At 41.5% G+C, this 15914-nt stretch overlaps 1 protein-coding gene and 1 long non-coding RNA gene across 9 annotated transcripts in view; one reads left to right on the forward strand and one right to left on the reverse strand.

Annotated features, from left to right (window-relative positions):
- The window catches only part of FSHR (follicle stimulating hormone receptor), a 210601-nt gene that overhangs the window by 192117 nt on the left and 2570 nt on the right, over positions 1-15914 (forward strand). For 4 of the 5 annotated variants that reach the window (XM_025148544.2, NM_205079.2, XM_040696843.2 and 1 more), the window contains 4 exons: positions 838-915; positions 3693-3761; positions 3874-3948; positions 8805-8990. In XM_025148544.2, the coding sequence (XP_025004312.1) occupies positions 838-915; positions 3693-3761; positions 3874-3948; positions 8805-8990 (408 nt within the window). Of the gene's footprint in view, positions 1-837; positions 916-3692; positions 3762-3873; positions 3949-8804; positions 8991-9139; positions 11182-15914 lie in introns of those variants that run through there. The other variant, XM_040696844.2, reaches the window with a different exon arrangement.
- Positions 8992-15914, reverse strand: part of LOC107052021 — an 81123-nt gene continuing 74200 nt past the window's right edge. The window contains exons 6-8 of one of the 4 annotated variants that reach the window (XR_005858160.2): positions 14941-14989; positions 14496-14547; positions 8992-9414 (exon numbers count right to left, since the gene is read on the reverse strand). This is a non-coding gene — a long non-coding RNA (uncharacterized LOC107052021). Of the gene's footprint in view, positions 14990-15914 lie in introns of all 4 variants that reach the window. The other 3 variants (XR_006938683.1, XR_005858161.2, XR_005858163.2) reach the window with 3 other exon arrangements.

Raw genomic sequence — 15914 nt, forward strand, 5'->3', positions numbered from 1 at the left:
TGTCAGTTAATACAGTGCTGTGGCCATATTTATGAGATAATTTTGGAACCTCATTTAACTTCAGGCTTTGCAGATAATTCATTTTGTTCCATGCTTCCCAACAGAAACAGCATGAAAACAACCGTATCCCCAGACTAAATTATGAGTAATGCTGTTTAACTTCTTTGAGGTCTATTTTGAGCAAGCAACAGAATGTATATCTGCCGTTCTTTCTGTGTAGCAGTCAAAACTGCTGAAAGACTGAAATGCATCCTCGTCACTTCAACAAACGGAACTGACAGGGGGTCGTGCATCGCAAGTTCTGAAGCACACATACCAAGCTTATAAGCAACCTCACTGACATGAGCAGGGGATTTTTTTCATGGGTTTCCAGGTCCCTTGCTGAATCAGACCAAGAAGGCTAATGGTTCTTCCATCTGATGGCTGAGAGGCTGAAAGAAGCAGTCACCTCCCAGCCACACAACTTGCATTTAGTGGATAACGGATTTTCTGGATGGTCAGTTTCATCCACATCAGGGTTGTAAGACCCACGGTTGTGTGCATTTCAATGGCTTAAACCAACCTGGGAGGCAGGCACGTGGGGGGTGCAGAACAAGAGTCTGGAAATGTTTTGCTCCTACCTTTTTTTGTTTACCAGGAAGGTTTGCTCTCTGCAGATGGTCAAATGTCTTAGAAGCTTATGTTGCCAACCTTTGCACAAAAGCACTCCTCAGACCGAATATAACAAAGAGCAGCATATCTGAAATATCATAATACATTGAAAGGTTCACAGAAGTGCAAAAAAAAAAAAAAAAAAAGGTGTTGTTTCCATTGTATTTTATTTTCCTTATTTTCCAGAGATGTTCAAGACAATATCCATATACGTACAATTGAAAGGAACACGTTCATGGGCCTGAGTTCTGAAAGTGTGATTCTGTGAGTAAGACGTAACAAGTTCATTGTTCTCACCAGCTCCTTCCTTCTCCAAACCTGAGCTGAGGATACTGTGGGATGGGCTCTGTTCTACAGGCTTCCAAATTCAGCTGGAAGCTTTAGACTTCACCACTGCTCCTGCAATCTCTGCATTCTGTTTTGCTGCCATGAAAAATTAATGTATTTGTGTTGTGTTTTTGTTGTTGTTGTAGTATTCTAACTCTGCTCCTTATTTTAAAACCTCTGGGTAGAGTAAATTTTGTAATTACTAGAGCCAAGGTTAAATGTATTCCACCTACAGCAACAGTTCATGTGATACAAATTGTATTCAGAGGGATAGTATGACTCATAAATATTTACAGTCAGACACATCATTCAAAGGCATTTGTTACCCTGGCAAAATAGATGTAGATGTTTTGAAAATACAGTATATTTGTACTCAATGTTAATGCATTGATACAGACCGGTTCACAATGCAGTTCCGTGCTGTGTGGTTAGATGGCTCCTCGTTTGACTCCAACAGTCATGTTTTTTAATGAACTTCCTGGCTTCTTCTGTTGGCATATCAGACTGTACCGTGTGCTTACTAACAAGCTGCCTTCATTCCATCTAGCCAGTGGCCAGACTGGAAGAATCTCCCACTGTGTGTGCAGTTAACCTCTCGTGACACAACAGACAATTAAAGACTGATTGATTTGGTTCACATTGATTTTGGTGGGAGCAGAGTCAAACCATCCATACTTGAAGAGAGGACAGTACCAGGTCACCTGGCTGTTAGCTCTCCTTTTTCTCCTTAAGTTATCCACAGACTGTCTATGCCAAGTTCCCTGAAGTTTTAAACATATACACACACGTACATGAGATATTCATGCAGCTATCTCAAATGTATTCAAGTAATGATACCCCAAATGTACTTACTTATCTTTCCTCCTATAATTATAGTATTCGCTGCTCAGATGGGACGTGGTTTTGTCAGAGTACTGCACAGCACATACCTTATTTATTTCCATAACACCACTACAGGATGAGAGGTGTATGCCAGGCTTTTAGTGTGATTTGCCCTCCTTATAGCAGTCGAGCATTCAAGACTTCCAAGGCACAGTGAACCCCCACAGTCTGAGGAGAGCCAATTTTAGTAGACTTACTGTGACAGGTTCCCAGTGTGTGTGTAATTTGGATTGCATCTAAGATTGCTTTGTGCATGGATCAACACCAAGGAGGTGAATTTTAAGTGGGTCTTAAATATACCAGTACAGCCAGGAGATGGTGAGTAAAAGCCCGTATGTCCAGGCTCTGATTTGTGCCTTTGTGTCACTTTTTGCTATCATAAGACTTGCAGATTATTCAGGGGAACCAGTAAGGGTGCTGGTTGAAGTGAGGGGAGAATGTGTCTCAGTAGAGTCTTGTCTAGGTAACAACTGAGAAGGAAGTATAACAAAGCCTTGGGGTTTAGGCAGAATGTTGTTTGCTCTCTTTACTACCTGAAGGCAATTTGCTGGGGGACGTGAGTGTACAGTCCACGCTGTATGACAGCAGTAACTCGGATTGTATGACTTTAGTATCTCATTGAGGTAGCATCGTGTTCAGTGAGAGAAAGCAGTATGAGCTAATACTGTGATTTAAAGCATATACATCAGCCTAGTGGCTTTAAATGGATACGATCAATTTAATATAATAAATATTTTAAATGCCATAAGCAGGGGCATAGCTCTCCCGTGTGCCTGCTCACTCATGTCTAATAGTGCTATTGCAAGCAAAGGGGATGATGGCAGTTTTCCTGATGTGACCTGACACACACCTGTAGGCATGGAATTATGCATATCTGCCTTCCATGGTCAGAAGGGTAATCCCTTCAACCAGACCCGTGACTGATTTTCATAGCGACCTGAGCTCACCACCTCGGACCTCAGATAAGTGGGTCACCTGCATGCTCAGCTTTCAGTGTGATTTAGAAACATGGTGTCCGTGTTTACTGGCAGTGTCACTAAATCAAGCCAGTTTTGCCACCAATCAGACTTGTCATGCCCGCTTGGAGAGAGCGCGAGTTGCACCGCAACGAGATGAAAGATTACACCGTAAAGATGATAAGCGTAACTGACCCGAATGTAAATTTTCAGGACCACGAAGGGAAGAGACATTAAACATTCATTAGTTAATGCACTACAGCAAAAGCTTGGCGGGAAGCCCTACGATTCACTCCCTGTGACTCCTCTCGGAGGAAGGAGCCCGGGGAGATGTGGAGCAGGGCTGATGTCATCGGAAGAGGCATCCGGTGTGATGAGAACCGTCTGCTTGCCAGGCAGTTGGGCACCAGCCACATCCTTTTTTCCTTCTTGAGCCTATTTTATCTTATTTAAAATAATAATCGGCAAAGGTTAAGCTCTTCCAAAAGCATCTTAGGAAAAGGGACGTGTATATATAAGGAGCAGCAACAGTAGGAAAGGTCTCACTTGTGCTGGGGTTAAGCGGATCCAGCTTTGCTGGCTCCCCTTGGGCTTTCCAGGGCAGCTGAGCAGCACCAGTGACTTCATCAGTTCCACCCTTGCTTCAAAAACTTACTTTAAACTAATCTCTGATGGTGATGTTGGTTTGCCCTCTTCACATCTGCGCTCTGCAAGTCCTACCTCTCACTACTGGGATCTTATAAGCTGAGATTCGTAGAAATTGGGTGATCTAAATACTCATTTAATAATTTCTCGCTTGAGATCCTTTTCAGTGGTTTTATTTGCACATGAAGCTGTATCAGAACTCTTTCTTTTTTTTTTTTTTCTCTGTTGCAGACGGCTAAATAAAAATGGGATTCAGGAAATCAAGGATCATGCATTTAATGGAACCTGCCTGGATGAGCTGTAACTATTTTTGTTGTTTACTATTCTGAAAAGCAGTGATTAGAAGATAGCGACTTTTGCAAGGCGTTTTCTTAATCTCTGATAATTTTAGAATCAATATTGTGTTTTCCAGAAATCTAAGTGACAATTACAACTTAGAAAAATTGCCGGAGAAAGTCTTCCAAGGAGCCATCGGGCCTGTTGTTTTGTAAGTAATATTCAGGTTTGTCTTTTCTCATCAGTAAGCCCACAGAAAAGACCAAAGAAGAACATGTGAATGCCAGTCTGGATTTCAGCATCTCCCAAATCTTGCAATTCAAAATTGGAAGCTTAGGAAAGTGGAAGCCGTATCAGAAATATCTAGATCCGTGTTTTCACTGTGTCCCTTAGGGCTTTTAGATTATTTACATCCAGGGATTTAAATCCAGATTCCTCTTCACAGTTGATTAAGCTCTGTAAGAGAGCAGCCCTGCTTCATTTTTTGCAGAGAAGATACAGTTTGTTTTTCGTTTGGGGCAAAATCAAGAATAAGTAGTTGGGTTCTCAGTGTTTGCATCTGAACAGATCACCCTTAAACTATTTACAGTGAAGATCTGCCCTGCATCTCTGACGCTTAGTTCAAAGAGAAAATCCCTACCCTAGAGGGATGTGTATATCTCACACAGTTGAGATATAGCTCTCGTGTTGGCTGGCAGGCTGAAGAGCACGATCTCAGCAGTAGGATGCTCATGGATCTCAGCACTTCACACTACACTTTGCTATGCTGTAAAACACCTGTGAGAGTGCACAACTGCTTGTGTTTCTGAGCACAAGCTACAGAATGTAAGAGCTGCAAGAAAGACAAGGGTGTCTTTTTCTTGTGTCACAAATCACAAATTCATCACGTCCTTTCTTTCTTCCCATCTGTCCTAGACATCCAGGGAGTGTGAGGTGTCAATCAGAAAAGGTGAAAACGGGTAAATGGGAGCTGCTGGAAGATGTTACACAGAGATTAATGTGCTTAGAAATCTAAAAAAATGAGGGAGAAAAATGGCTGGTTAACCTTGAGCTCAGAGAAGAGCTCTTCTGAAGGCATTTTTCCATGTAGTGATGATCAGTGCATCTATGACACAAAAATGTGTTACTGTATTCTATTTCTCTTCCATTACTCCCTCAGTGCCTTTCTCCTTCGGAAAAGACTGCCAGTGGAGCATCTTTTCAGCATAACATTGTTGATGTTTCTTTGGAAAAGCATTGTTTCCCGTAGCAAAAAGTAAATGCATTTTCTTTGCAAATTGTAGTGATTGGAAAGGTTTATAAAATTGATACGGCTGTAGCTCAGATTCATTTGATAGTTCAACTTCTAACACTGAGTTACTCGTGTAAGAAGTTTTCTGTTCCATTACCACTCTGACCACTGTTCTATGGATGGGAAATCACCTTTTCATCCTGACTGAGATCAAGAAAGCAAAGCCTTCTTACTCATCTGTCACTGTGGCTTACACCTGGAATGCTGAGGAAATGATTGACCCATACTCATATCTTTGCTGGGCAAATAGTGCTGCTGAAATCAAATTAGTGCAGCAGGCTGCCATGTTTTATTAAGCTGAACATCAGGATGTTTTAACTCTTGTTCTTCCTGAACCAGTGCTCTATGGTCAATTCATACCAATTCCTATATTTCAGAATAGTTAAACAGCATGAAAGAATGACAAACACAAATAGTAATGTCAGGAAGCACCTAACCTAGTCAGCTTTATGCAGGCTGCGCAGTCTCAGCAATCAGTTCCTCTTTTGGCTGAATTAGAATCTCTCTTTTGGAAAGACGTCAAGTTTTGAGTTAAAGGAGTTCAGTGCTGACAGTAAGCAAGGAAATCAAATGGCTAATTACTCCCACGCATAAACACATTCCTTCTATACAGAAATATGCTTTATTTCCATCTTGGAATTTTGTAGCTTCAATTTCCGTTCGCATTATTTCATTTAATCTTCTTCCGGTGCTCCCACAGCTGTGGCGACTTACATGAACTTCTACTGGAGTCCCCAGGAACCTCTGCCTCCTGTCAGCACTAACATCATGCTGGAGGCACCAGCAGATTGCAGGAAGCTACTGGGAGACTCTCAGCATCCCCCTGTCTGTAAATATAGTTCATCTGATCAATGATGATCCATTCTGGGCTGAGCTCTCTGGCTGTGTCCTGCCTCAGAAGCAGTGCAAGGTACGGCCATGGTCTTTCCTATCCTTACAATTTGACTACAACAGGAAACCCACAGATGTGGACCACAATAGACCTCGAGAGGATCCTCAAGAGGCACAGCCAGAGGGCACTTCAGATACAGCTGCTGGAAAAACTGCTCTCACTATTGGTCTCCCCTCTCTGGCTTCTGCTCTGCCAGCCATGCCTTGCTATTCCAGTATGTTCCTTTCAAACCTAAATTGGACTATCATCTGGTCAGTGTTGTGAGTAATTCAAAAAAGATTCCCAGAAGGAAGAGGAAGAGGTTGGAAGAGAAGTCAGATTCATTTTGCTGTTCCCACACCAACCTCTGTCAAGTCTGATGACTAGCAGCCAAGCATTAATAACACACCGTGTATTCCCACCACCAATGCTTTCTGGTTTGATTTCCCACTGCTATTTTATCTTCTTGCTCATCTTCCTTATTTAATTTACCAACCCTGTAACTAGGGAGGAACATCCCGAAGAATCCTTGCACTGAATTCTGCTCCATGATGTCTCGGTGGATAAAACAACTAAACCACCTGCACAGTGTCTGCGTTTCCTGTCTGGGGGAGTCTCTTGATGGTATATCAATAATTTTCTCTAACAGACAGCCCAGCAAACCCTGCAGTAGTTTACAGAGCCCTTTCCCCAACTCATTTTGGTTTATATGCGATAATGAGCGCACGCACACACACACACACACACAGAGAAAAGAATTTTTAAGAGAAGAAGAATGTATTTTCATGGGTAAATATTCAGTATTTATGAAATTGTTTTAAGATGCACAGAGACGCGGATCCAGTAATATTTTCTTACCTATTTTTAAGTCCAGATGTACTCCTGTTTATTTGTTGCTTCCACCCCGTCTATTAACCATTTGGGGTACTGATGATTTCTAGCTAGTGAGACAAAGAACACATTTCTCGTGCTCCTGGTTGGAACATGAACCTTTTTGAAGTTCCATAGACTCTTAATGATTCCATGAGTGATGTTGTCTGTGAATGTAGGTGGAAAACCGCTGTTCAATTGATGAGTCATTAAGATATGCTCTACCTGACAGTTTTCAGGGCAGGCAACTAAGGGCAGTAGTCAGCCCTTGAAATAACTGCGGTTGTTCACTGCTACCTAATTACTACTTCAGGTGTCTAAGCCAGAAATCAAAAGTCCAAGACTTCTCTTCAGCTGCTCCTGTGAGACACAGGTCAGTCCCAAATGTACCCCAGGACTAAACCCTGGGTTCTCTCAGCCTGACCAGCAGAAGTTCAAAGCATTTCTGCCTCCACCAGTCCGTTTTGTACTTCAGGTTGAAGCTACAACCCTGGGGCAGGGCAGCAGTGTGGGATCCATCTCCAGAATTTCCAGCTGTGGGCACAGTATGGAGACAAAGGCCCTCCTTACCCACAGTCAGTAAGTGTTGTATTAGCTGAGTGTGAATTTGTTGGCTATGGCCACCCTATGCTGCAGACTGTGCATTCCTGTACTTAATTTTGTTTTGGAGAGAGGAGAACGGAAGTGCAAATTTGCGTATCATACATGGCAAGTGTCTGAGCTTCACAGGGTGCTGCTGAAATCTGATTTCCCCTTCACACGGCACCACTCTCCTACATAAACATGATAATAAAAACACTTTGTGCCTGTTGTGATGTTGTGTAATAGAGATAACAGAACGTTGTCCTGACGTTGCACTGTATAGATGGATGCATGTCATAGATGGATGCATCTTGGAGTGGGGAGCATGGAGAAAATGACAAACGTTGTCAGTTTCCTTATTAGGATAAATTCTTTTCTTTTGTAAGAGGATGAAGAACAGACCAACCTGAGCAAACGCTGCATCCTGCATCGCTCTCGTGCCATAAGAGCAGGGGAGCTAAGGGAGGACAGAGTGATTTTGCAAAGCCCATTCTACTTTGATCTAGAAGAAAGAACTGTGCTCTCCCGTTGTCACAAGCTAAGGGACACAGTTTGTCCCTAGCCGAGGGAACATGGGGATGTTTTGCCCCAGATATTATGCCATGGGGACAGCATCCTTGGAGATGGAGTGCCGTTGGTCCTTTTTTCCTTTCCCTACATGTGTGGCACTAGTCTCAATTTAGTGTTTGCACAATGTTTTTTCTCCTGTAAGCTTCACTAATGCTCTCTGTAATACATCTATAGCTGCCTTTGATAGCCTGTCTCACAGAGTAATTGCCTTCCACATAAATACATCTCTCCTAACCTCCTGTAATCTTACCCCTTCCTCTGCTTCAGTCGATACTCTCTTTGTTTTTTAAACCTCTGGAAATATTTCGATGTTTTTGTTCCTCACAGTTTGAACTGTATCACCTTTCTCTCTCTTTAATCTCTTTTCCTTCCTAATGAGTACAAAATCTGAAATCCCCAACCTCTCCTTATATCTGTAACCCCCACGGGGGTTCTCTTTGTGTTTATTGCCTCTTCCATGGTGGCCTTTGCATGACGTGATGCTCATGAGGGACATCACGAACGTCTCTTGTGACTTCATCAGCCTACTTTTTTCTCCTGTAACAGTGTTCTTGAATGAGTTTTGCATTTATTTCAGTATTTACTAAATTCAGAATCATATGGAGCTAGTAGTTTATGTCACTGTTAATCCTTACTCAGAGGGTGTTGGGATCTTTTTCCCAAATCAAAATAACATCTCTTAATTGCTGTTTACAGTGAGTAATAGTTCAGATTTCCTTAAGGAACCGTTATTTATTCCTGGATTCTGTTTTCAGCATAAATTTCCACTTGATCTCTTTTTAATCACTACTCTGATAATGAGTAGGACAACCTATAACACGTATTCACTATGTAGCTGAAGTAAACCTGCTTTTTACCAGGATTTTCATATGTTTTCTTAAAGGGATATTTCAAGGACAAGAATCAGCTTCCTGCCAAGTCATGGATTAGAATTCATTAAGAAGCTAAGAGCGAGGTCTACATACAAGTTAAAAAAACTTCCTGATGTAAACAAATTTAGATCTTTGATTGAGGCAAACTTCACCTATCCTAGCCATTGCTGTGCATTTACAAATCGGAAAACACAAAAGTAAGTGAATTCATTTGTTTTAATTTTTGATGTTTCTCGGCAGTTGGTAGTGAACAACCTGGATATGAAAATACACGAATAGAAATAAATAAATGTACAATGCATTCATGCTTACGCATGCTGCACAGTGCACTGACTCTCCATTCCAGGTAGGTAATAAATTTTGGTGGATGTATTGGTATCAGTGTTTTGTCCAGCTGAGACTGCTGCCTGCGTGCGTTGTTGGGTCATCTCTCACTGGGAGCTGCTGTCCTGGATCAGCCTGGAGCCACCACGCTGAAGACATCGAGCAGAAAGATGTTGATTACTTTTTAGGAGGTAACTGGTAGGAAATCTGTGTTTCCGGAGAAGCTGGTCAATACTTGGCCGTCAGTTCAGGAGGGTAACAGGACTGCGGAGTGGTCTTAACTCTCAGAAAGCCACACTGAAGTTGAAACCAAATAAAATGAATTAACAGAACAGAACAGATTAGTTCGGTTGGAAGGGACCTACAGAGATCATTAGGTCCAAATGCCTGAGCACTTCAGGGCTAAACAAAAGCTACAGTATATTAATGAGGGCATTTTCCAAATGCTTTCAGAACACTGAGAAGCACGGGGCATCAATCACCTCACTAGGAAGACTGTTGCAGTGTCTGACCACCCTCATGGTAAATTAATTTTCCCAGTGCCCAGTCTGACCCTGCTCTGCCACAGCTCTGCGCCATTCCCTCCTGCCCTCCATTTCCAGGAGCAGAGCCCTGCACTGCCCTCTGGAGCTGCAGGGAGCAGAGGGGTCACCTCTCCTCTTCTCCAGGCAGGACACCCAATTGTCCTTAGCCTCTCCTCACAGGATGTGCCTTCAGTTTGCTTTGCTGATCTCGGAATGCACTAAAGCTAAATATAGTAGGAGAATCACCTCTGCCGGTGTTACTTTATCTGTAGCATCTACATACACACAAGTTTTGGCCATTATTTCTGAAATGGTTAATATAGAGCAAACCCCTACCGTCCAAATCAGCTGAGATAGGGAGGTCTTTTTAGATTGCCAAAGTAATTTCCAGGGCTTGCTTTAATTTGCCATCGGCAAAGATGTGCTGAGACATCAGGTATTAATGATTTCCTTTGAGTATTTTCAGCTATTCAGGTAGGCTTTAAATGTACATGTTAACTAGTTAATGAACTGGATGATCTCCAGAGGTCCTTTCCAGCTAGGATTCTGTGAACCTCCTGAATTGTGCCACTGGAAAACTTGAGGCACTGTACCTGTGGAAACCCATCTTATTATTTGAAGCTCTTTTACAGAATGTCTTTGGAATTTGCCATGGCAGAAAGGAATAGACTGTGGATCAATGTTACAGCTCAAGACCTTGTTTTCAGAAGCTGCCTAAAACTTCAGAGAGAAGTAAAACTATGTAGAAAAAGCATAACCTATTAGTAAGCTTCATTTAAGTACTTAAGATAGCCATTCATTTCAGTTTTAGCAGTGTCTTGTCACCAGGCAATTAAAGATGTTTGATCCCGCTTGTGCTGATAGGCACCACATACCACCTACATATGTTTGTAAAACTGTATGGAAAAAGTGCAGATCTGATGTTGGACACTACAGTGGTAAGGGAAATATTCGGCAGAATCCATCCCTCATTGGCTATTCCTGATCCACAGTTCTGAACTTGTTACTGCAGGAGTTCACCACCAGTTGATACTTCCATGTACTTCTGTAGGCTTGTTCAGGCACAGGCCTTGGTTACTTGCCCGCCCCTCCAGCACCGATGGCAGAGTGGTAGTTATTTGCCAGTGAGTTCAGGTTGGTGAAATCCAGGAGGCTGTCGTCACAAGCTGCCAACAAATGACTGGTCTCTTACATGGAACTTTCCAGGAAACAGTTTCAGTGAATAAAAAAAATTAATGCTACGAATATGTAGCAGAGCTGTATACGTTTCCTTGAGCTGACCTGTCAAATCTCATTTGTTCCCCATAGAGGAAAACAAGCCTTCTTAAAATATATCTTCTTTTTCTTAATGGCTCACACATTTTCTGGCCTTTGCTGAATGTATTGATTGTTTCTCCAGGAGGACAGCTGACCTCCAGAATACCCTCCCGTAAGTTATCTCAAAAAAAAGTATCCTAAATGACTGAAAGATTTTTAAAACAGTGAAAAAATATGTTGAGATCTACTTCTGTGGTGTTAATAAAACTGAATCTGTGAAGGAGTTTAATCACCTTTTTGTTTTTCTGAAGGAGCTATGCTTAAATTTAATACATCCAGAAGCATGTTAATTTCAGATTAAAAAAAGCTAAAAATACTCCTGAAAGAATAGCTGCACTTCAGCAATGGAGACAGTTCTTTTTCTCATTTCAATTTATTCTAGTAATTTAATTCAAATAATATTTCCCTTACTTCATTGTAGCTAACGAGGCAGGAAGGCTTTTGTTTATTATAAAATAGATGTAGAAGGGAACAGGCACACACCAAAATCTACAAGGGAGTCAGCAACAAATTGTGATATCTTGGCTAATGTTATGAAATCCAGTGTTAAATAAACACATTTGGAGGATCCATTCTCTGTATACAGCACATTCCAGGTAGATATGAACACACTATGAAAATGACTGAATGCAGGTTTTCTGCATTTGGATATGAGCTAAGTTTTCATCCATCTAGACTGCGGCAGGAATCATTGGGACAACACCACTGTCTTGTAAAAGAAATGCGTTACCACTGGATAATAGAGAAGTATGCAAAGTCAAACCAAATCCATAGGTGCTCTGCTGTATGGTTACGTTAATAAACGTGTACACGTAGGCTATATCTCCTTGATAAACAGAACAAAGTTGAATGCATTTTTATCTATGTTTTCAATGCTTACCAGCCATATATTCTAAAAACATTACGCATAACTACAAAATGATTAGAGCCAATGATTTAGATCAATCTTTCCTGTTAACTGCTTTTAAACATAATTAAAAACGATCATTATATTTGTACAGTTGTGTTATGGACTGAACTTGGTAGGCAGCCAATCTCCCCTGTCCAGAGGTGAATGTCTGCCTGTTGGTTTGGTGCTGTGGGTCTGGATACCAAAGGTATTCCCATGCATTCCAGCAGAGATTAGTCACACACACTGCAGCTCTAACCACTTGCATTTCAAAGCAGCATTCTTGACGAGCTGTGCGTATACAAGGCTGCTCATGTTTTTGAAGAGCTATTAATAGTCTGCAGTGTTTGCTCACACAGCATCTAGTATTTCTCCGACAAGAGTTGCACTTGGTTTTTAATGCAGTAGACATTGCTTATTCTGCTGGGAAAAGCAATGTGAGATGACTTACTGTGCCTCTTCACCTGAACCAGTCATTCCCCTACAGAGGTTCTGCAGCAGAAATGCTGTCACAGCCTGAAGCAGTGATTGAGCACCTGGTGGGAAGGCTGGGCCAACCCAGGGGAGCTCAGGTGTATGCAATGCTCCTGAGTGACTGGAAGGGCTGGAGTCAGGATCCACCCCTTCCCTGATCTCATTTAAGGGTTGGCAGTGGAGGTGAGGTTATCTCACTGGAGCTCTCTGCCTACCAGAAGCCTTCCAGAGGTAAGCAGTTTTCCTTCCTTTGTTTCTGCAGTCTCAGCTGCTGCATTTGGATTTGTTCTCATTTGCTGCAGCATAGGATTTTGTTAATCTGCTACTCTCACTGTACTTTCCATCACATTATAGCTTTACAGGTTCAGATCTCAGAATTCTTTCTGGTATTCCAGAGGATGCTTCATAAGCCCTGGAAGTGTATTTCTAAGAATCACTGCAGCATTTGATGCACATATGGGAAACCTCAGGAGGAACTGACACAGGGGCATGTGGCTCCATTTGTATAAGATTTCCTTTTTTTGAGACTTTTTGAAGCACTTGAGAACCTTAGATAAAATAAGTGAACTGCCATAATGAATCGTGAGTGATCACTTCTCCCACCTGCACCAGCTCTGTCATACTAATGGAAGTATTAAACCTATTAAACAATTAAAGTGTTGGCAGTTTTGACTTTTTTTTTTTTTCATTCTCAGAAGGACTGTATGATAAATATTCATCTGCAGACTTATCATGCTGGAATTTTGGGATGCTGACCTAACAGAGAGTAAACTGTTTTTTTAGGACAAGTCTAGTGAGGTATATTGAGCTCCCCTCACATTCCCCTGTGATTGGAAAATAATATCCTTCAAGCTCAGATAGGGCAGAGATTGGATGTTAAAACTTTCAACTTGACACAAACCATTATGAACTTCAGCAAGCTTTTGGCTTTCCTTGACATAAAGATCACCTTCTGCTTGAAAGAATGGCATTGTTATGACTCTGTCCTTGCACTTGGCCATTATTCTTTGGAGGAGGTATCACTTGAAAAGCTATTTTTAAAGAACATGGCAGCATTGGGGGTCATGTTTGGCTCTCGTTTCACAAGAACATAATATCAGTTGCTCACTACTCACTTGATGTCACTCCTCAGTAAGGATGGTTGGTTTGAGGTAGGGCCCAATGCAGAACCGAGACCTGGACTATTTATTCTTCTGCATGCATTTCTTAGCACACAAGATCCTGCTGTCTCCTGATCCAGATGGACTGCGTGAAATAACTGCTCACACAAACATCGCTGTTTTTTGTCGTGTGCCATGCCAATTTTAATGTTATTCTTCACGTTACTCTTTCTCTGGTTTATTTTTCAGGGTGTTTACTGGAGTAAAACAAGTTCAGCAGCAGCAGAGGTTTACACATAGCCCAGATAAATGAACTGTGTTATGATATGTGCCCTGTCCCTTGCCAAAAGTGTTCTGAATTTTTGCTCTGAGAGCACACAGGGCAAATATCTTAGGGCAGCCAGTACCAGGTGATGGCTTTTCTTTCCCCTGAGAGTTTGCAGCTGCCCATCATAGTGCTCACAGTGCAAGGAAGCAGCCAGGAGACCCTTCGCTGCCCATCCTCAAAGCAAACAGAGCAGTGAACTCTGTGGGAGCCTGCTTCTGTTCAAGACCTCTGGGTGTTAAATAATTCAGGCATGAATAAATAATAATAATCAAAAATATTTCACTGGCCTTACATAGCTGTCTTATCTGTGGGATAGAGCTAGCTCTAGGCGGTCTCCATAATTTAGGAAATGGCTTATTTTTACCTCATAGCTGAGAAATGATTGGATAAAAACATTTCTTTCAATTCATTTACTAAAACTAGGAGCTGCAATAGCTTTCATGCCCTCAAGTGCTGGTTACACTCAACTGAGGGACTTTCTCTTCCTTTATTTCCCCTCAGAAGCGTACACTCCCTTTCAGCTAGAGAATGGTTGATAGATCGATCAACACACTGGGCCCCTCACTCATCCTTACGTGAATAGAACACAGGGGAACAGAATGTAATGCCTTGTTATTGCAGCTATGACTTCCACAGTGCATATTTGACCTCCCAGGAAATCGGCTTTCTGCCTCAGTTGACAGGCAAGATAAAAAATATTAATAACAGCAGACAACACTCAGAACCTCATAGGAAATGTTTCTCACCTTCTGGTGCTGGACCTTCGTTAGTTTTTCTTTCTTCCTTTGAAACTTGATTCTTTTGAAGATGGAATAAGTGCACAAAGTCAAAGGGTAACATTAGGTTATCAAAGAGAATTCTAGCTTTTAACCTACCGCCCATTGTTTAACCATTTCAAACCAGCTTGAATAGAAAGCTGCCCAATCAAAATGGGAGATCAGCTGTGGTCCTGTGCTGGAAAACAGACACCAAGTGTACTGTCTAACCAGTAAGTGAAAGTAGGCAGAGCAGAACTGTGTTGGCTTTGTAACACATTGTCAACTGTTTTATTTGATAATTCAAGTTAAGTTTGGATCCACCTTTATACAAGCCTATGGATGTAGGTTTCTGGAACAGCAAAACTTCAATGTTCTATGAGAAACAGTTATTTAAGGCCTTTATTTCTTGCTAACGCAGTTTGGTGTTTCTTACCTTGATGGATCTCATCTTCTCTGACAAAACATTTGTTTCTTTCATTGGTCTACACATGGAGAAGAAGGGTTCAAGATTAATCCTCTAGAAAATAAAGCCAAACACAAACTAACTGGAAAAAAAGGGCATTCAAAGAAAACTTTTTTCTTGAAACTTTTCCATTTTTTCCTACTGAAAATTCTCAAAACATTAAAAAAAAAAACAACAAAAAAAAAAACAAAAACCCAAAACAATTCTAACAATGTTGGCTGCGGAAGTGAAGGCTTCCCTTCACTCCTTCCTTTCACTTCACTTTCCTTGAAAAATGTGGTTGAAGCAAAATATTCTGCCGAGTCTACTGTTGTTATCTGTCTTTCAGAGATTATCTGGAAACCCTGCTTGATTCATGCTATTTATTTGCTTTAATGGCTGGTGACAAATATGATATTAGATACTTAAAATGAATGGCACACACTGCAGATGCTTTGTGCCCTGAAGGAATTCCGATATTGAGTTTGACACACTGACTGCCAAAAACTTCAGGAAAAAAAGAATTCAAGAGTAATACTGATGAAGAGGGGAGTGATGCTGGTTATACAGACTCCTTTCCTTATGGGCACCACTGAATTGATTCTTCAGAGTCCAGTGTTATGTAGGTCTTCATCATCATGCGTTTTCCCTGTGCAGAATCACCTTCTCAATGACAGGCTATGTGAGAAATTGAGTTGAAATAAGGGCGGCTTCTTACTCTGTCCAGGTGGACAACTGCGTCAAGATTGTTAGCGAGGCAAATATCAGGATTTCATTCCCATATGGTTTATGTGTAAAATTAATTTACAGTATGGTGTAATGTTATATAAATAGGGACCGATCAACCTATTGCTTTCAAGTTCCAGGCAAACCTTTATAAGCAGCTAACCAGAAGAACCGAAATGCTGATGTAGACAATGTGATTCTGTGTTTGCTGTGAGCCTCATGCTGTGTCTCTTAGTTTA

Source organism: Gallus gallus, chromosome 3 (genome assembly GCF_016699485.2).
Source record: "Gallus gallus isolate bGalGal1 chromosome 3, bGalGal1.mat.broiler.GRCg7b, whole genome shotgun sequence".
Lineage (NCBI taxonomy): Eukaryota > Metazoa > Chordata > Aves > Galliformes > Phasianidae > Gallus > Gallus gallus.